Source organism: Leguminivora glycinivorella, chromosome 7 (assembly GCF_023078275.1).
Source record: "Leguminivora glycinivorella isolate SPB_JAAS2020 chromosome 7, LegGlyc_1.1, whole genome shotgun sequence".
NCBI lineage: Eukaryota > Metazoa > Arthropoda > Insecta > Lepidoptera > Tortricidae > Leguminivora > Leguminivora glycinivorella.
In genome coordinates, this window is record NC_062977.1 from 4462902 (window position 1) to 4487817 (window position 24916).

The window sequence follows — 24916 nt, forward strand, 5'->3', positions numbered from 1 at the left end:
CTTCCATGATTATCAATTTCCTTCATTGAAGGTCCTAGGCATCTGTGTCCTTCAAAACTACAAACGGTCTGTACCTGGGGTCACACACATTTTCATTTCCAAATATGCACTATCAGATAAAGTTCGTTGTCACAATTATACTACGTTTCCCATTAATGTTCCTGTGAATGTACTCTGATACAATTTCACTGAGAAATTCTGAGTAGATTATGTATGCTCCAAATACCTTTAGAAACGTTTTGCCATGGAATTAATTTTACCTTTACCTCTGAATGTCAAGGCAAAATTATTCCTAGTACTAAGACTTGAGTATAAAGTACTATCTCTATACGTCTATTTCCAGTTCCATAAACTTCGTCTAATTTCTTAGAAATAGCTCAGTTCCTCAAACGTCAGAATTACAATGCGGGCAGGTACTGCCTAATTAAAATCGCTATTTTTTAATTAACCATATATCAAGACTAACACAAGGCGAACGACTTGTCATCGATCTAATTTTAAATGAGGTCCGGGTGAGGAAATTTCACAGAGTTTCTTATCTTGATCGAATTAGAAGGCGTTTAGACGCATTCGAATTTAAATTTTGAACTTGTTTTGATATTGATATTAATATGAAATTATCGGCAGATCATTTTGAATGTGTGTCAAGTAAGTTCCACTGAAGATATAGCGAAGATGACAATCGTTGATGAAAATAGTCACATATCTTTTCATATTTATCGGCATCAGCATCATCGCGATACGATTTTCTTTCCGTACAGTTAGTTTCCCAGACAAACTTCCCCTGCACAGTTTAATATCAAATACCTAATTATCAATCGAAATCATATTTTTAAACGTGGAATGCCGCTCATTGTTCAACTTATACTGTTGCGCGGACGCAGGGTATTTCCCGTATCCGTCTCGAGCCTGCCGCTGATTGGCTGATCGCTGACTTCACGTCATGCGCTGACTCCGTTACTCCGAACTTGGTACTCTTGACATTGGAAACAAAACCTGTTGCCCAGAAATAATACTTACTAAAAAAGTATATATGACGTATAACTATGTATTGTATAATATAAATCAAATTTAATGTGGTATCAATATAGTCCACATCAACTTCGATAACGGCGACCTCAGCAATCAAGGGGCTTTCCTCTTAAGAGCTCATATGGGTGGCCACTGTGGCCAGGCCGAACTTGCTCTTTGGCCGTCATCGTCTTGTGGTTAGGACCCTATCAATATAGCGTATGTTAACATACATGTCTATGTTAGAACTGGTGAAATATTATCTAACTTCATGTACTTATCGTTATGTCCCGAAGTTATAGGACCGAAAACCTTTCATTAGGTTGAATTTTAGACTGCAGAATATTCCTTTTTTTACCAGTGTGATAAATCTTATTATCCACATGCATCAATAAGTTAATTAAGTATTCACAACGTGTTAATGATGTAGGTAATAAATAATATACTTGTGAACTATTTTATAGTGGTTTTAAATAAGCCATTAGTGGCTTATGAATAAAGATGGACTTACTGTTTATAATATTTGCATATTCGCATACACAAATTAATAAACTTCTGGTATATTTTAGCGATTAATCTGATTTCTTAAAAATAGATTGATTAAGTTCTCACATAGATTAAATTTGTTTTTGGAAACTAGTCGGAAATCCGTTAGGAATCGAATAAACATCTCAATAAATGTGTCATAGCTACTTATAGTACTTATGGTTTTATGTTAAATTCATCTTAATGGTATTTTAGTTTACTTGTGTGGTGTTTAAAAACCCAGTAGCCGGTTCATCATGTAACGCAGGTTCAATAACCAGACGTCGTGACGACGTGATTATGACCCTCAAAAGAGCGGTCCAAGTAGAACGTAGCTTTGTTATCAAAAGGCTGAATATTGCTATCACTCGGGCGTCGATACAACTCGATTCCCTACGGCTAAAATTCTCCAGTATCTGTGGAAGTTCATACAAAACAGATCCCGAAAACCCCTGCGGCTTTATCAACGAAAATTTTCACGCCACGCCACTGCTACGTACTCAGGGCCTGTTGATTAGTGACACACGATACGCAACTCTGTCTTGCGTATGATAAGAGTTTTGTAGGAGTCTGAGAGGGCGTTTGAATGCGTCAGGACACTCAGTGTCTAGGTTGCAGTTTTAATGCTATCCGTCTGTAACTACCTGCCTGCTTCCCTGGGTGCCTTTCGATTTTACTGTACTGTCATGTAAACGTGTTTTACTAATAAATAATGTTCAATACGACCGATACGACCTTCAAACCTTCAAGAAAAGAGCGTACACCCATCTTAAAGGCCATGCAGCAACGCACCTCCAACACCTCTGGTGTTTCGGGTGTCCATGGGTGGCAGTGATCGCTTACCATCAGGCGCCCTGCCTGTTCGTTTGCCTCCTATCCCATAAAAAAAATGCAGTTTGCTTATACGTCTGTATCGGCCCGTAAACTTCTAATTCTTAGTTGATATTGCCTTAATTTAGATTTTATGTGATTGAAATTAAAGTATTTGCTACCTATATACCTAAGTATACCTAATAATCTTTGACCATTAAAATTTTTGAGAACAAAAAACAGAAAGGAGTTTGCTGCAAGAAGTTATTTTAATAACTTCTGTCAATACTACACATACATCTAAAGAACCTCAAGGGCCAATTTTCTGCCCTTCATTAAGGTTACACTTGGGTTACACGTAACAAATTGCCAGAGATTAGTAAATAAGAACAGTGCAGTCTGTGTCATTTTTAATTTTATTAACATATTATTTTCTACTAACGAGTCTGGATTTTGCTGGTTATAGTTTTGTTACTGAGACCTTCATGGTCGAAACTATAGCTCTTTTAAATAACTATCAACAATAAAGTTAACAAATATCAAATCTACTAAAAACTAAATACCGCATTTCCCCGCTGTATTTACCTATTGCGAAACTTAAACGTTGTCTCTGGTCACCCGAGGTCTGTTTGATCCATACTTACTAATATTATAAATGGGAAAGTCTGTTTGTTTGTCCGTCTTACACGGCAAAACGGAGCGACGAATTGCCGTGATTTTTTAGGTGCAGATAGTTGAAGGGATAGAGAGTGACATAGGCTACTTTTTGTCTCTTTCTAATACGAGCGAAGCCGCGGGCAAAAGCTAGTATTAAATAAACCCTCTTTTAAATAATCAAGATGTTAAGGAAAGTAGATTATACGTCAGACCACGTTTGTGACGGCGAGATAACTTGTGGACTCTTTTTGAGAGGCGGGCCAGACATTGCACTTAACAGAAAATAGTGGAGAAAGAAGGAACTTTTTCCCCTCACTAGCTCGGAAACACGTGTTTTGTCCTTTAATACCAGCGGGTAAAAACGCATTTTATCCACTAGTGGGTCAAGTAATTTGACCTTGAATAAAGACAAATTAACTGCTGTAAAATTGATAAAAGTAGGTAAATCTAGTGATAAAGATGATTTACCACCTGTGGAAGTACTGGAAGCAGTGATAAACGCTTTTTTTGCGTTGTAGTTTCCTCGCTATAGTGAGGGGAAAAGTTTTGTGTTACACTCGGGTGCAAATGTATTTTACTTCTCGTGTGTTATAAAACTCGCAAGTTCAGGATTCTATTCTCGAACCACTCGCTTCGCTCGTGGTTCAACTATAGAATCCTTTCACTTGCTCGTTTTTCAATTCCACACTCGGCGTTAAAATACAACTTTGCCCCCTTGTATAACAAATAACTATTCCTAGTAGAGCGACACAGATTGGGCCCTACATAAATAAATATATGCAGACCAAATCCAACTCGTCGAAGGCGGTTTGAATTTAACGGAGGTTGTAGTCTGCATATCACAGGAGAGAGGTACAGCGGGCGGATACAACTCCCACCCGCTCTCTCTCTCTTTCTCTCTCTCTCTCTTCTCAGCATATTTGCGACCATTGCTGAACATATATGCCTCTTTCATGGATTTCCATTCCGTTCTATATGCGGCGGTTCTGTGCCAGGTCAACCCTGCCGTCTTTTTTATGTGTTTTGACGTCCCACCCGCTATTTTAGGAAAACTCAGAGACTAAGCGCCCACCAAACACCTGAAAGCTTGGAATTGACCGTCTTAATTCTTTACACGTGTGTGGTATCTGGCATAACGATGATAAAGTACTTTTAGGCGTCGTCTGACGGCCGTGAGAACTTCACGTGTTAATTTAATAACAAAGCGGGCCTGTACCAAACGATCGGGTTGAATACGCATGAGTTTCAGAACCGCTTGTTAGTGAGTTATTATTAATTTATTGGTACGAGGAATTCGCACGTGGGTAGGTACAGACACACCTCGGACACTGGCGATCAAATATATGAAAGAGGCGCGTTCCTAGCACACGGTTTAAGCTCGTGTAGGTGAACGCGTACTATGCTTGTATGAGTAAAATATGACAGGTCGACTGTTCGCGTTTTTGACAGGCGGTAACTGTGAGGTAACCGAGAGGGGGTGGGCAGCACTTTCAGCGGGGAGCAGTAGTGGCCATACTGTACGACAGTACTCTTTATTATTCTGTGGTACAGACGGTTGGAGATTTTGAGTAAAATGCCTGGCGATTATTTTGTAAAGTGATAAGTACAAAAATAACTGTTAAATGCTTTAATGAAAAGCCTCTCATAGCTACAAGAGAAACAAGTTGAAATCGATTTGCTTTTTGTATGTCCGGATGCTCTCCTTTAGAAGTCGCAATTCACAACTGATTCTTGTGATTTTTTGTGACCAGATTCTATGATTAATTATTTTTATGTCGATCCAGTTTATCGAATTTTGTATACTTAATGAGATTTTTTTCATAATGGCCAATAGCAAATATACGAGCATTTAAGACCAATGTGAGTTGACTGTGATAATGTTTTGCAGCCAATCTGTCGGTAGGAAATTCCGAGGTATGATTTCATGCTGAATAGGAGGTTTAATAGAAACAAAAAATATTGACTATAGATACTATACTTATTACAAAAAGTTTTGATTCTAAAATGTACATAACACAAAAGTTTAAACATATAATACGCTTTAATTGATATCAATTGCTCGTATTAATCTAATGATTAGAGCACCGAATAGTGGCATTGTGATTTGTTCCCTTGCCTTGACACAGAATCAGTACAATGGAACTGTAAAGCATCACAAGTTACAGTGTTGTTAAAAATGCACATTTAAATATTAAGCCTTAATTTTTTTCATTATTATGTACCTATGCCACATGACGCTCGATACAGAACCAAAATGTTATTAATTTATATTATACTAGCTTTTCCCCGCGGCATCGCTCGCGTTAGAAAGAGACAAAAAGTAGCCTATGTCACTCTTTATCATTTCAACTATCTCCATTTAAAAAATTACGACAATTTGTCGCTCCGTTTTGCCGTGAAGGACGAACAAACAAACAAACACAAACACTTTCCCATTTATAATATTAGTATGGATCTTATTATTATGAATTAGGGTCGGTTTCACCAAACCGACAGTCACCGAATTTAGCGTCAGCAATTTTTTTGTATGGGAATTTCCACAGTTTTTTGATGTGTGACGCTGATATGTCTGTTGACTGTGGTTGATGCAACTGGCCCTAAATGGGACTCTCCAACTACCGTTATCTGATTTGAGATATGTATGAACAAGGATGACATCAAAATGTAAAAAGCGCTAGTCATAGTGATATCCAAGTTTTTGGAGTCTGATTTGTCATTGCCTTTAATTTAGAAACTTTAAGTATCTATCTTTTTCTAGTCGTATTACGAAGTCCAAACTTTAGTCCAACACAAAAATGAATAGCGTTAAAACACTGTTCCAAAAGCTCTTAACTGATTGTTCCTAACTATACGTATATTTAAAATGTATCCTGCAAAACTGTCCTATAAACTGTCCTTACCTACTTACGCTCAATAAAAAGTATGACAATTTCTATTAGAATTGACACAAAGTTATTCTTTATTTGGGCAGTTCTAACGTCTTTACAAAGGGTTTTCCCAAACCTATCGACGCGAAATCGGTCATCGCTGAACGTACTAACGAGCGATTTTTAGTCAGCGAAAGCCTACGGCGGCGTCGATAAATTTGGGGACACCATAAGCATACATCCCGACACATGAACAAAACATGCATAATGCACCGGGCACTCTCAGTTCACTTTGAGTGCAACCAATCCGCTTTCCACAACCTGCAGTCCATAATGTACACACGACACAGTTTAGGCACCTCTCACGCTATGGCTTTGGACAGGTGGCATGTGTAGACGGAATAGGTGTCCAACTGAAACCCAATATCAGCAGTTCTCGAAAGTTTGTACAAAAATTAAGAAAAAAGTTTAATTTGTTTTTATTACTTATTCCTATTTTGTTACCAAGATTTTTTTTATGAATTGAGATTTTAGTAAGTTTTATTTCGTCATTAAGGTTCTCTAGTATCGATATTTTCTTAATTATAAAATTTATCCTGTATATATCGTACGAAAGTCGACTTATATTACTAAATGTTGGTAACAAAATAGGATCAATTAAAATTTGCTGACGTGGCTATAAGTACAAAGTATTCGGGAACTACTCATATAACGATTCTTATGCAGTTCTGATATAGCTAGTTACATGTATGTGTATCATTAAATATATTTATTATTCAATAAGTATTAATATTCAATAAAAAAAAAAATAACAATAAAAAAAATATGTTGTGTAGAAACCATTTTACAAAATTTGTTACAGATCAGCATAAAGTTCATTTTGGCGTTTGAATTGTTCATTTATATGATATAGGCAATAGGCATGATAGCCATTTCATCGAATAACCTAAAACATTTTGTTTACCTTTATGTTCTTGTTCAGCCAGATTCGAATATACCTACTGTGCCAGCCAAAGCGCTAAATATACCGCAACTCATCTTTGTTAGGTACCATAAAAACGAAGATGCTGCCTGTACTATGTATTTAGAAGCGAACTGCAGTTTTATATAAAATGCCAATCAAGTTTTAAATTAGTAGTTACCTAAAGTTGCGTTTTCACTTAGTGTTCTGAACAGTTCTGAGCGAGCAGTCGTTTGTTCGTGCACCGATAAAGGTACGGAAGTCAGTGTTTTCATCTTAGAACTGTAATTTCATTAAATTTATCTTTTTAATTTATTTTAGGTACTACTAGTTTTTTCCCCGGCTTCGCTCGCATTAGAAAGAGACAAAAAGTAGCCTTAGATGTCACTCTCCATCCCTTCAACTATCTTAGCCTAAAAAACCACGTCAATTCGTCGCTCCGTTTTGCCGTGAAAGACGCAAACAAACAGACACACACTTTCCCATTTATCCCATTTATATTAGTATCGATTCTATGGAAATATTTTGAAATGTGAATTGATTTTTTTACATGCAGAGCAACGTCTCAAAATAATCACAATATGAGCTCTCTAATACAATGTCAAAATGACATTTAACCACATAAACATGTCCATGTAAACATACCATTTTAGGTCACGATACTAATAAGTAGTTTTGCATGATTATTTCCTCCAAACGCTGGACAAATGTTTGATTGTTATGATAACGTCGAAAATGTTTCGTGTGCGTAGAATATGAATTATCATTTAGACGACACTCATAGGCATGAATATTTTTGAGATGCGTTTTGGTGAAAGGGACCCATATAATTTCGGTATTCTTTTTACGTACTCATGTAATCACAGCAGCAAATTGGCAGGCTCTTGATGCCCAATCTAATCTTAATCCACCACTTTAGCATAGAACGCTTATGAATACTTATAAAGTAAACACTGTCTATGAAAGCAACGAAAACAGAGAGTGCCTTCTGAAAGAGACACGTTGCTGCGTTACCAAACATTTATTCTTAATATGACAGTTTCTTACATAATTATATTCTATAAAAACCTATCGTTATCTAGTTTCCGTCTGTAACAACGACATCTATTGGGAAATTAAGTAAATAAACTAAACAATATTACATATCGGCTCGTATTGATCTTCTGTGACCAAATTAAACTTTTTCTATGAAAATATGAAAATATTTTAATTCGTATAATAAGTATGAATAAATGTCATAGGATAGGAACCATCCTTTTTAGGGTTCCGTAGTCAACTAGGAACCCTTATAGTTTCGCCATGTCTGTCTGTCCGTCCGTCCGTCCGTCCGTCCGTCCGTCCGTCCGTCCGTCCGTCCGTCCGTCCGTCCGTCCGTCCGTCCGTCCGCGGATAATCTCAGTAACCGTAAGCACTAGAAAGCTGAAATTTGGTACCAATATGTATATCAATCACGCCAACAAAGTGCAAAAATAAAAAATGGCAAAATATGTTTTATTAGGGTACCCCCCTACATGTAAAGTGGGGATTGATATTTTTTTTCATTCCAACCCCAACGTGTGATATATTGTTGGATAGGTATTGAAAAATGAATAAGGGTTTACTAAGATCGTTTTTTGATAAGATTAATATTTTCGGAAATAATCGCTCCTAAAGGAAAAAAAAGTGCGTCCCCCCCCCCTCTAACTTTTGAACAATATGTTTAAAAAATATGAAAAAAATCACAAAAGTAGAACTTTATAAAGACTTTCTAGGAAAATCGTTTTGAACTTGATAGGTTCAGGAGTTTTTGAGAAAAATACGAAAAACTACGGGACCCTACACTGAGCGTGGCCCGACATGCTCTTGGCCGGTTTTTTACCGGACATATGCCTAGAACGCTCGGTCATCCGGTCACGTTGGCGTCACACGGTCATGGATATTTGATCAATTCGTAAAGATTTATGGCGCCCTGTGGCCATTTCTGCAGGGCTAGCACATGATTGGCGCGAGATAGTCACTCACCAGTAGCCATATATTCAAAAACAAATTGAAAATTTTCTTGTTAGAGAAGTGCTATTATTCCGTGGAAGAGCTATAAATAGATTAAATTGGACATACCAAATCCTAGATTAAATTATTGTAACATTGACATACCTAATTCAATATAATCGAATTATATATTTTTTACTATTCAATTGTAAATTCTATTTATTCTCTTGATATTACTTTATGTTTTAATGTAATATTGTAAATTGATTGCATGTTAGTTTTAAGTAGTTTACCTATAATTAATTTAATATTGTTACAAATACAATGTAATATTGTTTCATGAATAAATAACTAACAACTATCAACTATCAACTGTCATTAAGTAATTAAATTAGAAGAATAACTGATCTATATCGCGGCGATATACTGTCGCGCTAATCATGTGTTGAGGCATTCAAACCACTGCTGAGGTAATAAAACAGTAAAGTTCCGATAGGTACCCAACCATGTTAATAATATCTACATAATTAGGTACCTATAATCGAGTGATACCATGTTGCAGCGATGTTTATATAGAGTCCTATGCAATCAGGGGTCAATATTAAATGTCTTGTCGAATGTACCTATTTTATAAATACTGGTTCGCCATGCAGATCTCTTTGATAGATTGTGCATAAAAGCCAAACATTTATTTAAACATTATTTTTATGTGGATAGAGTTGACTTTCGGGTGCTTTTAAAACAAGACGTCGTGACTATTCGACGTGTCTTGTTGTTTTACTCTTTAGTTGGTATACTTAATTGTTTTCATTACAATGTGAACTTTACCACATGTCAGAAGGGTTGGAGGTGCGTTGCCGGCCTTTAAGATGGGTGTACGCTCTTTTCTTGAAAGTTTGAAGGTCGTATCTGTCCGGAAATACCGCAGGCGACAGTTCATTCCACAGGTTAAAAAAATGCTTAGTGGATAAAAAATCAAAAAAATATTTGAATGAAAATGATGACAATATGCTAGAAAATTATTATACCTAGATAGGTTACATATGTTATCGTTAAGTACCTATGATGGTGTGAAATAAATTGATATTGTATTGATCCTGAGCCGGTTTTTATTATCATGAAATATTTAAGCAAATAGAAAAGCTATTTACTAGAATATACTCAATATTTTATGTTCAATCCGACTGTATAAAACTACACTTTATGCACAGTCGTTAATATTTTTGCGTATTTATTCACAAACTGAGTACCTACTCGGTATATTTGTACTGTTCATGAATGAATAGGTTCATCGCTAGACAGCTTGATTAATTGACTTTTCGGGTTAGCGATAGATGATTGCGTTAAATAATTTTCAACCTTCGGCCTATATTAATCTCCTTTATTGACTTATGTAATTATCTTTTCAGAGAGCTAGGAAGTACGTTGACCTTAAAATATAGATTGGGGCGGAAAAAGCTATAAATATTGATTTTATTTAACCAAAAAAATTGTTTTTAAAATCAGTTATGTTATGAGTATTATTATTTAGCTAACTACCCATACTAGAGTGCGGACTACTCTTTCGAAAATCAAATGTTCAAAGTACGAAATTCCGAAAGACACATCACCGAAAATCGAGATTGCTAAATGTACAAAATTCCGAAACATGGACGTCCTAAAAATTAATTAAACTATGTAATTTATCAAAATGATCTGCTTAAAGAAAATTATATAGGTATTAGATAATTGCTTACATTATTCTATCTTTTAGTGAAAGCCTTTCTTTTATAATTGTGTGATATACTGTGTTCTTATTCTTAAAGAAATAAATAAATATATCGATCTTGAATGTAGCATCCATTATATCAGAAATCTGTTTAATTAGAATATTTACAGTTTAATATAATTATGAGCAGGGCCCGTAACTTTCATGCCGATGACATCAATTTGACGTCACGCTACATATAGGATGATTCAAATAGTTCTATTGTAATAATTAATCATTATTAATTAATCAATTTAATCGTTTACAAATGACTTCAAAACTTTCCTCGGGCTTTGCATTCGGTCACAGAAAATTGGTATGTAGAAATTACAAACTGTTTCGCTAGGTCGTCCTTCTCGATTGACCATCATTTCAGCTATTCATACGTGGAATAATTAATACCTACTCGATACGTGAAACGAAAAGTTTTGTTTTATAATTTATTGAAATATGGTACAAAACTGTTTAGTTAAATGTATGTATAGAAAATAAACAAATAATTTATTTACTTTTCAAGTATCAAGTATTTCAAGTACCACTCATTTCTCATATATATGTTTTATTTGGAAACGGCTGGGAGAGGGTTAAAATTGAAGACTGATATGAATAGAGGTCAAAAATTGTAGGTCCAGAAAAATATGGATTTTCGTCTCCGACTCCTGGGTCAAAAAATGTTGGACGGCCTGGCCAAACGGTGGGGGTTAGGTGGGGGGTGCCCGACCAAATGTCATAGAGGACCCTGGGCAGTTTTGGAGGCCGCCATTTTTTTTTCAAAATGGCCGACTTTTTTTTTTGACCAAATTTCAAATTCATCCTAGAGATTTGAAATTTTGGTCAAAGAATCTCTGGGGGGCCCTGATTTCAAAAATAAAAAAAAAATTTGAAAAATGCTACAAATGCGAAAAATTTGGCCACTTTTTTTTTGTATGGCAACTTTTAAACGGTAGGAGATAGCTGGGGGGTGCTCGACCAAATGTCATACAGGAGCCCGAGTAGAAAAAAGTTGCATCAAAAAAAATTATTTCACGTATGAATAGATTAGTTTTGAAGTCATGATTAAAATGATGTATGAATAATGATTAATTATTAAATAAAACTCTGAATCACCTATATGCAGCGGGACGTCAAATTTATGTCATCGGCATGAAAGTTACGGGCCCTGATTATGAGTCTTCAATCGTCTTTAGAAATGTAAATCGGACCTAAATCTACAAAGCTTAAAAATAACTATGCAACTGATTACCCAATGTCATCCGTGACATACTTAATGTTTTTTTAAGAACTTTGTGCCTTATGTGAAGATTATTATAAATAAAATAGTCGCAAATGACCGCGGTAGTCAGTAAAGATCAGTATTCGACATCTGCCTTATTATCATATCATTATTACCTTACTAATTATCATTATAGTCTGCTCATCAGTGACAGATTATGATAGATAAACATTGGCGTTTAAGACATTTTAAACCAATTAGAGCCATCAACAACTTTGCTTAGCGCGGAATGTGTCCATCACAGCATGTATCAGCATCATTGCAATTGAAGTCAATTGGAAGGATCTATATCGGAATCCCTAAAGTTTTTTGAACTATTTTTACATTGCCTAATATTTTTTGGCATAATGATCATTTGGCCTAATTTAAATGTCTTAATATTGTTTCGCCTAACGCCGTTAAACCCACTTTTTTAGAAGCGATTCGGATTTGTGTGAGGTCACGGTTCTAACCTAACCTAAACCTACCTTTCTAACAGCGAATCGGTTCTGGGTAATGTCGTTTTTGGGGCAAAATTTAAATTATGCCAAATGATCGTTAGGCCAAAAGAGCGTTAGGCATTTCATAATTCGGCCAAATGAGTTAGGCCAAGTGATTTTCGAACAAACGTTATTAGGGATTCCGAGGGAGACCCCAATTGGAATCCTGGTTTACACGGTGATCGAGGTCGTTAAATGAAAACTTATTACTTGAATCTTCTCTGGGAGAGATCACTAGCGATAAGACCGTCTATTTTTAACTCTGTAATATTTTGTTTCTGTAATATTTGCTCGTGTTGCATGTTGAGGTAGGTATGCAATATGGAGTATTAGTATTATATTTGCCTATTTTATTTGGCTTATTTCTAATTTACGTTACCTTACGAGGTCAACAATATGGAGTAATTTTGATGGTAAAAAAATTGTTCCATTCAAAGAAAAATAACAAATTTCAGTCGAGAAAAGATGAGAAATACCTTTTTAAATTAAATTTACGGGGATGGAAAAGACAATTAGGCCTGTACTTACACATTATTTTTGTAAACATTTTACCTAGTACATTTAAAAACATTAAATCTGACGACACCAGACTTCGTTATGCTCCTTAAAAATTGACATTAATTGACTCTGACTTTGATAGAGCTAGTTGACCTCTGCCGGAAATAATAAGCCTATTTTTATCGCTTCTATACATCCAAAATATAATTTTGTTCGCATTTTATCTGATGGTGAAATTACCTGTGAGTGCTGATAAGGGTTTACATGTATTGATGATAAATTGTCACAAAGGCTTGTATTGTTGACATAAGGCATGTAATTTAGTATTGTGATAAGGTCTTTGAAAGTGAAAATTCCTAATGCGGGTTGACGGATCTAAAGGGAAAAATAATTAACAGTCAAAAACATAAACCGTCATGGTTCGATCAAAGAGATCCGATATATTAGAGCATATATTTCTAATTATCCCGAAAACAGTTTTGTTGCCGACATATTAAAGGCTTTAACATCGGCTACAGTAAGTGAGTTTTTGAATTGGTTGAGAAGGTTTTTGAAGGGAATACGTTTGAGGACTTTGAGGTCCGGCGCAGGATTTCTGATAATGAACAAAAGTCGTGAGATTGCTTTGGAGTTTTTGTTTTCAAACAATGAATTCGATTGGTTCATTGGTGTGTTAACAATGCTTTTATAATACAGATAGATACTTTAGGATATGCTACAAATCTAATAAATACGTACCTGTTCTATTTGACGACCGGTATGGCCTAGCGCGTAGTGACCCTGCCTGCTAAGCCGCGGTCCTGGGTTCGAATCCCGGTACGGGCATTTATTTGTGTGATGAGCACAGATATTTGTTCCTGAGTTATGGATGTTTTCTATGTATATAAGTATTTGTATATTATATATATCGTTGTCTGAGTACCCACAACACAAGCCTTCTTGAGCTTACCGTGGGACTCGGTCAATTTGTGTAAGAATGTCCTATAATATTTATTTATTTATTTTATTTTATTTATTTAATTGGACATTATTCCATATTTGGGAGTTGTATATTATATTTCCTTAAAATTACGAGCTGACCCATTAAAAAAAAATAAAGCTTTTATAACCTATTTACATCTGTCATTTATTTTAGTATAGGTATCGTTAGACATATGTACGTACCTACCATATTATTTACTCCCTCTTACCACTGAAGGTTATTCTACAACACAAGCTTAGTCATTAAAATGTATTGTCAATATTATTTGAAATGACATAATGTGTGTGCGGAACAAATTATGTCGAGCGCCGATGTTTACTGATTACTATTGTCATTTGCGACATTGATAAATAATATTTTGCATAAAAAATAGTGATTAAAAATCGCTAAGTACGCCAATAACGACATTGCCTCATTCGTTGCGGAGTAATTTTGAAAAGCTTTTTGATCTCAATGAGCTGGATAGTACCAGAAGGCCTACTGCAAATTAAGTTCAGAGATTAAGGGTATTTTTCTCAGCCACTTTATTTTCCTTCTACTGAAATGGATCAAAAGAGAAAAGGGGAACAGATATCCGCATTTTGTGGAGTTCGGTTCTAAATTGCAGGACAGTGAGCCAATGTCACAGCTGATACTTAGATTATTTTTACCATCTCAACTTTAAATATATTTTACCAGATTACTTCTAAATATATTGATGAAGGATCATGAATATCTTTAATATAAGTTCAAGTTTGGACAAGTTTAACCACCTTGTTAAACATTTTAGTAGAACGAAGATGGAACACCTAATACCTAATTGTACTAAATAATTTATTAGAATAGCAAAGGAATAATTATCCTGTTTGCTATGAGATTACGTAACTGTTAGCTATTCCATGTTATAATGGAATAGTTACTCAAAGTCGGTTGGAACTAGTTTAGTCTTTACTTTAATACAGAACTTGTGGGAGCCAGATTCTGTTTTGACAATTTTGATATGACTTTCATCGGATTTTGACAAGCCTTTGCAAGTTTTGCAACTAAGGTTGTTTTGATTGAGGTAAGTATTACCACATCTCGGACACTGGCGATATATGAAAGTGGCGCGTTCCTAACACACAGTCTGGAGTGGCCATACTGTACGATAGTACTCTTTTTTATACTGTGGTAATACGCACATCACATTAATAGGCAAATGCTGAGTTTAATACGCGGATCGAGCGCATCGAGTAAAACGAGCGGGTCCACGCGGACGACAACATGAACTTCATACAAATTGGTTGTACGGAACTCTCCGTGCGATTGGCCCGTATTACACTAAAACCAGCCAAATTCGTATCAAAACCCCCAGTAGACCATACTATTATGTACTTACTGCCATTCTTACTTGTACTCAAAATTGTTTGATAATGCAGTCGTTTGTTTTGTAATTTGTTACCTACCTTTTACGTGTTACGTACCTATCTTTGTTAATAAAATTGTGTTAGTGCGTTACTGTATTCACAAACCTTTGTACTATTTCCATTGTTAAGTACCTTTAATTTAATATCATTGTTACCTTGCGCTGTACAGAGTGGGGCCTGTAACAAAGGCGAAGAATTGAACTGTAGGCTATTCTCCTTATACTGATCAACATTTGTTCAGTGACTTTTAAAAATTATGAAGTCTTTAAATTTTTAATTTTTCATACAAAATAAATATTAGCTTCAATGTACGCCATTATTGTTGTCATTGACGTTGTCTGTCACACTTTAGACTTAACAGAATTCGCAATACATTACCTCTTAGAAAAAACTTTCAAGGGTGATAAAAATCAAAATACAAGTTATTTTTAAAAGTCGCCGAACAAATGTTGATCAGTATAAGGAGAATAGCCTAGAGTTCAATTATTCGCCTTTGTTACAGGCCCCACTCTGTATACTGTAGATTTAAGTTAAATCTAGTAATCGGTGGACAATGTTGTTGGTCTCACACCTTACTATTGTTAACATTGTAATTCTCTATAACCTTGCGTGTTACTGTTTGTTGTCCCAAAAAAAATAAAAAAAATAGACTAGTCTGGCTGCCATGAGATGAGTTTATACATTTTATAATAATTGAATGAACAATTGAACAACTTCTCCAAACGATTACAGGAATCAAAGCTTACATATATTTTCAGCGATGCATTCTAAAATGTCATGCTATAGGTACTGAATGTACTTCTGTGTTGACTTTGCCTTAGCCTCCGGTAATCTATGAAAACATTTTTATAGATGTTCAGCACGTAAATAATACATTAGTGGACAACGGCTTCCCGTCATTATAAACTTTGATCATAATATTCGTAATGCCGAAATGCGGGCTTTAAAAAGTAATGTTGTTTTTTTAAACGTTTTTAATATTACGCGTAGGTACTTTTGCGAGTAACGTCAATACGGATAAGTGTGTCATAACATAAGGAAAAGTATGTCTGGCCTTCACATTTCTCCTTTTTACTCAAAGTCACATGTGTTTTTGCGAGTTCGTGCTTTTGCAACTTGCTACTCGCGGTTAGTGGTAAACGTATGAACTCTCAATAAACACTTATCATTTGTTTAAATAGGCTCAATGTGAAAGCCAGCACACTTCTCCTTATGACACACTTACCCGTATTGACCTTACTTTTATGTCTGTTTGCACTTTTTTATATTATGTGTAGTTTTAGTTGTAATTCGACTTGAAGAGACCTTATACATCTCTAATAAATTATAGTAGCGTTATATATTAGGTAAAATTAGTACTGTATCAATTGTAATTTAAATTCAAATATAAACGTTATCTTAAAATGTATGTGACGTGTAAAAGTACCCCTGTGGCCTATTTGCTGAATATTTTTTTTGAATTTTGAATTTACTGAGTTTTCAGCAGATACGCTATTCAGATTAGAAATGCTTCTCAGAATGAATATGGAAAAACACTTTTTTTATTCAGGCGACCAGTCATCCTTTTCCGCACGAATGACTTGAGACACGTAACTGTATTTTTAGTTGTTGTTATTTTGTTTCTTGATACGTAACTTGGAGAGCGAGTAAGTATGTTAAAAGTTTACTTTTATTTCAAGTTCTTCGTAGTTGTTTGTTATTTCTGATGCAACATGAATAGTAACCCCCTTATTCATAAACGTACTCTAAAGTTATCAAGCCGATAAAGTTCGTTTGTCTTTTTCTATCAGGCAAATACGCCGGAAAGGGACAAACGAACTTTATCGGCTTGATAATTTTATAGTACGTTTATTAATAACAGGGTTAAAATGTCAGAACATGTTAAAATTATTTTGATGACAATGAGCGCATTGAGATACAAAACAATGAGATCTTGATAATTTTTAAAACAAATAGAAATCTTATTAAAATCGTTCATGGATTATGCTGATTTTGATAATATTTTGTGTAGATAGTCTTATTTAAATTGCATAAAATTGTTAAAGAAACTACATAACGGGTTATTAGTAAGTCATGCTAGTTTAAAGTCATAGACTGTTTTATTGCTTCATACATCGTTTCACACCCCTCCGCGAATTACTCATCAAGTAAATGTTAAGAGATGTTTTGAGTCAAACACACCTACATATTTTTGTTGGAAATAAAAAATAAAAAAAAGCCTAAAATGTTGTAACAGGAGAGTATAGCAACAGAAATCTCATATGGGACAGAGCCCAGTTAGGTGCGACGACGAGCGAAGTGAGGAAGCGTGTTAGGTTGACCGTGAGCTAACCGAAACCAACTTTTAGAACCATAGTACTATATTAATAAGAGAATATTTAATGATATATTAATAAGAGATATATTAATTTCAATTGCCATGTAATACTTACATGGCAATTGAAATTAATTTTTCCGAGGAGTACCAATTCTCAATAAAGTTAATCATGACGCTAAATAACAACACCGTACACATTTTAAACTACATAAACTTTTGATGTTTATTCTATTTATGTGTTACCCTATGAATGGAAGCCCTAGTTTGACGCCTGCTTATTTTGGAAAAAAGTGAAGGTTAGTTTCCTAATTAACTGCATCTTCATACCCTCTTATGTCCTAACTGAACCTCTACCGAGAGTCTCAATTTTTAGAATATGTGACCAACTCCATACCATTTACGTTACACGTGTAATTTTTAGTTCTAGTGAGGAACCATCTGGAGCTCAGTTAAATTTCTCCATACAGTGAATGTTATTCTCCATGGCGTTTACTTGTGGCATTTACATTTATTTTATTATTTTGACGACCGGTCTAGCGCAGTCGGTGGTGACCCTGCCTGATGCGCCGCGGTCCCAGGTTCGAATCCCGGTAAGGGCATTTATTTGTGTGATGAGCACAGATATTTGTTCCTGAGTCATGGATGTTTTCTTATAATGTTTATTTATTTTATTTATTTACTATATCCAGAGAGTACCTTAGGTAGGTACTCTATATCGTCAAAACTTGTGGTGTAGGCTAGTATTTTAATGTGCTCGATTTTCTACTTAAAATACTTATGTTGGTTGTACCTATGTACTAGTTTTGTATTCAATAAATCATTACCTATAAGTAGTTTACCAACTTCTTTATTTAGAAAAAAAAATTCTAATGTAATGTCTCATGACTAATAGTTATTGATGTACCGACGGAAACATTCCAAAGTTGCGAAATTTTCAACATAGAACAATTCTGAAACTTTAAGTTTGGTATGGAGATTGAAACTTTTCCTTTCATAGATTTAAATTTCTTGTGAAACTTTCATGAAATTTCCAAGAACCTTTTAATTTTTCTGGAAAGTTTTCGCAACTTGCACATTAGAACTAATAGTCCTAGTATTGGGTTATGTATTGGTACAGCTATGCTTTAAAATAAAGTGTATGCATTCTGTATAATATTATGTTTGCCTAATGAATAACGCCCACTTCTTCATCTATTACTTATAGTGACAAGAAAATAGGTAGTATTACTTCACCAACATAATGAAATATAACTAACGTTTTAGATAGGTAAATAACTACCTACGAGTACCTATGCTGAAGCACACATTAATCGGTAATGGAAATATTTCATCTAGTTGTAAAAATAAAGATAATATTTACCTGTTAGGGAAAACCTATTTTTAACTAAGTTTCGTTTTATTTAGGTCATAGAAATATGCACGTAAACATTAGACTAAAATTTAAAAAACTACAGCTACAGATTTTTATTCATTTTGTGTTTAGTTACTAACTCCCTTATTCATAAACGTTCACTAAAGTTATCCAGCCGATAAAGTTCGTTGGTCCCTTTCCGACGTATTGGTGCGATAGAAAAGGACAAACTAACCTTAAGTTTATGAATAAGGGGGGTCATAGTATTCATAATTACTGTTGGCTTCTTCATTGAATGTGTGGTCCTTTCAGTAGTTTACCTTCTACATAATAATATGTCAAACTAAATTATAGTTCATGACACAAGATAGTTGTATTTTACAAAAAAATATTTTTAATTTCTCTACAAATCATCAGTTATCACTAGTTTTTATAAATATAAATAAAGTATTAAATTAGTGAAAAAAAAATTTTTTTTTCTACAAATACTCGTACTGAGCATGAACCACTATTTCTGAATACGTATTACAATTGTAACAATACATCAGAAAATAGCCTTCATAAATTAAATAGTGATTTCGTAAATACTAACTATAGATGCATATACAAAATAAAGTCAAATTTTGAATAGGAAACCTAAACTTATACCATCGCAATACCGAATTGGTGCATGTCAAATATTGTTCCTGACATAAACTAGTTCGCGTTAAATATGACACAGCCCACAGATTTGACAAGTCGATAATGACAATGTGATTAACCACAATGATTAGCGTTACATCATCTTCTGATGGCCGGCGGCGGTGACCGTTTTTTATAGATTTTCGGTATGTTTCGTCATGGCTAAATATATTTTATGATCTGTTATTACACGAATCAACAGGTCGGTGATTTGCGGGAGTTTGACACGCTAGTTTTTTTGGGAAAAAAAGTAGAGCTAACCGGAATTGGATCACACCGACAGTAGATGAATACATTTTTTGATAAACTTTTTTGTTTTATGATTTGTTTATTGTATACATTCAAATTAAAATTTAAAGAATCTTATAATTCTAGACTAGTCTACGGTTTGTTCATTCTAGGTCTTAAGCAATTTATTTCAAGTTTCCACGAAATTCGGGCATTCTGACATAATGTTGCGGGTAAGTAGTTTGTTCCAGAAAAAAAAACATTAATATAAATAAGAGATTATTTTAAAAACGTTCACAAACCTTTTAACTGAGAAAAAGATTCTCGATTCCTTTTGTTTTCATTTTTAATGTTTGTTATCTTTATCTCAGATAACTGTGGTTGCTTAAATATATATATATTTTTTATACCTAATGGAGCGTTTGTTCAATGCAGTTCAGAGGTTTTAACCGAATATCCTGAAAACACCGGGTTGAATTTTTTCTCGGTAGGCTCTTCTAACTTTTCGTTAAATACGAGTATATATAGCATCTTCTTTAGTTTTTAAAACTTTTAGTTTTTATTTTTTAAATGTTAATGAGACTTATTTAAAACACAGTGGAATTTTTTAATAAAATTGTGTTGATTTGTTATCTACATCTACATGTATCTCATAATTCTTATAAGTTGAATTCAGTTACCCTAATAGTAACATGCGCTCATAAAACCTGTATATTCGTCACAATATAAACATACTCAGACCAAAATTCTATTTAAATTATTTAGCGCCTGACACTTGTCATACTAATGTCCAAGTTATTTGTAAAATAAATTAACATGTTTACAATACATACCATACATATCTACAAGTTTTTTGCTGGCTTTCCCATACAATAAAATGATCTCACCGGTCTAACGAGATTGCACTGGTGTTTACTTAAGTGTTGTGATTTAAAAGTTTTTTTTCTAACAAATCTTGTTTATAACAATTAAGGGCAGTTACATAGTATACTTAGTCAGGAAATTTCTTAGATATGTCAACATATTAAGAAAACATGTGTCGCTTAACTTCAAATCCATTCTGCTTTAAGGTTGAATATATCAAAAAAATTAATATGATCTGAAAGATAATCAACCTTACAGCAGAATGGATCTACCAAAGTTTGAAGTTAAGTAACACATTGTGGTAATAGGTGTCAAAATCCGTACATAACTCGTGTTCCTTTTTACACATATACCATTTTTAAATAAAATAAAAATAAGTAGTTTCATTGCAATATTTAGAATACTTACAATAAGAGCGATATCATTTTCCCTGGTGTGCAGTGTGTCTAGAGTCTGCAAGGAGCTGTCCAAATAGTTCCGGAGCTTCATTGGATGGTTCAATTTCACACGCAAATTTCTCTTTTCATTCACACTTTCCGCACTGTTACCACTAAACGGACAAACCGCGGGAATATGATTCCCGTTAACAACAGGTTCCATTTTGTTATTTGATTTTTTAATTGGTTTCAAAGTCTCTTTTTCCGAATCATGCAGGGCTAAGTGACCCTTACCACAGCAAAGTAATGGATTTGACATTTATTGAGACACCACTCGCACGTGGGAATTTCTTAAACTGAAAGATGTTTGACTCGGTCATAGTATATATGCTTGCCGGCGTCCGGAGCCATACTGAGTGGACGTTGTCTCGGCAACGCCGTCATTATAAACAGCGCAAAAAATATCAACAAGTTGTAACGTCACTGGCTACGTAGTGCTCGATAGAACTGCTTGGGAACTTTAACAGGATCGTGAAAAAGCTACTAAAGTTAGTAAAATAATCATAATTTGATATTCTACTTAAGAGATCGTCAGTTATAAATTGTTTAATATTTTCTTCTACATGACTCCTGCGCAGCTTTTCTAGTTTGAAGTTAAATAATTCGCGATGTTTTGTGGATTCTATTCGGACGGCTAAATATGTTAAGATCCGTGTTATTTTTATGTCCTCTTTTTAAAGCACATAATTCATATTGTAATTATTGACTTTATATTTGGTTGTAAACTATTTAATGCTAATAGCCAATGAATTTATTTCATTTATTGAAAAAAGTAAGACATTGACTTTGTCATAAATTACATTTATACCAACGGGAAATAAAATGGTGTCTTAGACTACTCCTATGTTTGTGTGTTAGTCTCCCAATTGTCGCTATAAACGATCTCTTCTTGACAACCTTTGTGTAACGGAATTATATAATAATAATTATGTAATTAATGAGATTTAAATTGGACCTAACACGCATGTTTAATTAAAAAAGTCTAGAGAGTTAGATTTGACAAAGTTCGCGTCAAAGATTGGTATTGCATCATTGAAAAGCCTAAGTAATAAGGACACTAGCACGCCACGATTCTAGAGCCTTTACGACTACCATGATAACGTTTTGTTCTCGTCCATCAGAATCGGGCCACAATCGTGTTTGACTGAGATAATGATAATCTTTACAGATTGGTGGGAGATGATACCTGATTTCCTTCTGATAATGATTTATTATGAATTTACAGTTATCAAATAAGGCCGTTGAACTATGAATATGCGGGCCGATAAGAATAGAAAACGCCCGCAAGTTATGTTCGGAAGAATTCGAGCAGCATTTGTTTTGACAATTTGTCATTGCAAATGTATGTGAATGTATTTCTGATTGTGATTCATTAGATACGATTTCATTTGTTCAGTACCAGTACTATTATAGTACATTCTAAGCAGTAATTTTGACTCTTTATAATATCTATATTATTTAATAACATTATTTTTTGGTTATCATTTTTAAGAAGTAACTTTTTTACAAATAAAATATTATTTTTATTATGATGGTCACAATAAAATTAGCGAAATGAACAAAATTATAATATCCTGACGGATGACAATAATATAAGAGCGATAGAACGAGGTTACCTTTTATTTACTACTGCGGAAATATTTGGCTACTTGGCAGGCCTTCTGAGTGTATTCGATTGTGTAAACATTTGTAATTCTGTGTATCATAAAGAGATTAAGATCTGCACGGGAAGCATGGTCGCACGATAGACAATAAAATATCAGGCCGTCCCTATCGCACTTACAAATAGTGCGATAGGGACGGCCTGCTATTTTATCGTCTATCGCGCGACCATGCTTCCCGTGCTGACCTTCTAAGACAAACAACAAGCTATTATTTTTGATACCTAATTATGATACTAATTATCACAAATTTCATAAATATAGTTCTGTGCTAATGATGCCTGATGAATGCCAGGAGATGTTGAAAATATCAAATAATATAATAGAAAACACGGGTAAAAATTGTTTATAATACTTTAAATATTAATAAATTCAGCATACAATTAGGCTTGTTATTTATAGTGTAAATGTAACACTGAGATGTAAATAGTCTTCATTGGAATTGGGCAATATTTGCGCTATGGCAACTGAAACTAATTCGAATTAATTTTAATACTTAAATGTAATTTTTAAATCTTTTTAGGGTTCCGTAGTCAACTAGGAACCCTTATAGTTTCGCCATGTCTGTCTGTCCGTCCGTCCGTCCGTCCGTCCGCGGATAATCTCAGTAACCGTAAGCACTAGAAAGCTGAAATTTGGTACCAATATGTATATCAATCACGCCAACAAAGTGCAAAAATAAAAAATGGAAAATAATGTTTTATTAGGGTACCCCCCCTACATGTAAAGTGGGGGCTGATATTTTTTTTCATTCCAACCCCAACGTGTGATATATTGTTGGATAGGTATTTAAAAATGAATAAGGGTTTACTAAGATGTTTTTTTGATAATATTAATATTTTCGGAAATAATCGCTCCTAAAGGGACAAATAGTGCGTCCCCCCCCCTCTAACTTTCGAACCATATGTTTAAAAAATATGAAAAAAATCACAAAAGGAGAACTTTATAAAGACTTTCTAGGAAAATTGTTTTGAACTTGATAGGTTCAGTAGTTTTTGAGAAAAATACGGAAAACTACGGAACCCTACACTGAGCGTGGCCCGACACGCTCTTGGCCGGTTTTTTTTAATGTTTAAATCATGTATTTTCTTCACATATAGTGTCATTGGAATTCTCTTCCATTATCTTATTTCTTTAACCCTTTAACCACCGTAGTCGGATATACAAAACAAACAATATCCCGCTCATTTCACCGGTCTGAGAAATAATATCTAATCTTCGTATAATTTTCATACTCCCGGTGCGGTGGTGACACGAGCACGATTCGATGAAAATAATAAGCGGTAATAAGGTTCATTCTTTCTCCTATGTTTAGATCACAACAGAACTGTCAGCTAGTGAGTTACATCTTACAAAGACTGGAACGTCTTCAATAATAAGTCCCCAGGGAAAATCCCGATTCAGAATATGAACTAATTAACGCAACGGATGGCCTTGTGGTGTTGAGAAAAACGGGTTTCCTTATTTTTTACCTTAAAGGCATGAATAACTGAATACAAGACTTCCTGAGCGTTAGTTTCATAGTTTTCCTGTAAATATGTATGTAGACCATATTTTTTTTCATGAGATAGGAGGTCGCCTGATGGTAAAGGATACTATTTTAAAGACAAAAATAAAACAAAATCTAACGAGTGACCAGAAATAGTATGAATAATTATTATGAAATGAATAGTAAAGTAAAATGCATCGGGGGCATTGTGCGTAAGCTATATATATAGCACTGCACTAGCCTTACGTACTATATGTCCGATGCTACTTTGCGGCATTCAATAGTACCTTGCAGCATGGTGTTTTTCGTTTTAACTAAATAAAATCAAATCAAAATCAGAATCAAAAACATTTATTCAGTACACAGGGGCACTTTAAGATGTCAACATTTACACTAAATAATATGGATTCAACAAAATTAAAAAGCTACTATAATAGCTACTACTAGCTAGTACTATAAACAGTCTAGATATTGATTTTATATTTTCGCTAAGTGCTCTTTTTATTGTTGTTCATTAGGAGTATGTAAATTGTAACTTATAAATTTGGTAGTTATGTAGGTACCTAATGTTAAAATTGGAACAGGTAACTTAATATAAACGCTCCAGGTAAGACAATAAAACAATATCAGTATTTTCGAATATGAAGGAACTTTATTTGATCAATTACAGACAAATGTATTGAAATTCAAGTTTTATACTCGACAGCGTAACATGTTTAGTAGTC

At 34.3% G+C, this 24916-nt stretch overlaps 1 protein-coding gene across 1 annotated transcript in view; it reads right to left on the reverse strand.

Annotated features, from left to right (window-relative positions):
• The window catches only part of LOC125227844 (nitric oxide synthase-like), a 61394-nt gene extending 40012 nt beyond the window's left edge, over nucleotides 1-21382 (reverse strand). Inside the window, exon 1 of the mRNA XM_048132218.1 lies at nucleotides 21013-21382. Within this exon, the coding sequence (XP_047988175.1) occupies nucleotides 21013-21300 (288 nt within the window). The 5' untranslated portion in view covers nucleotides 21301-21382. The remainder of the gene's footprint in view (nucleotides 1-21012) is intronic.
• Nucleotides 21383-24916: the final 3534 nt, after the last annotated feature.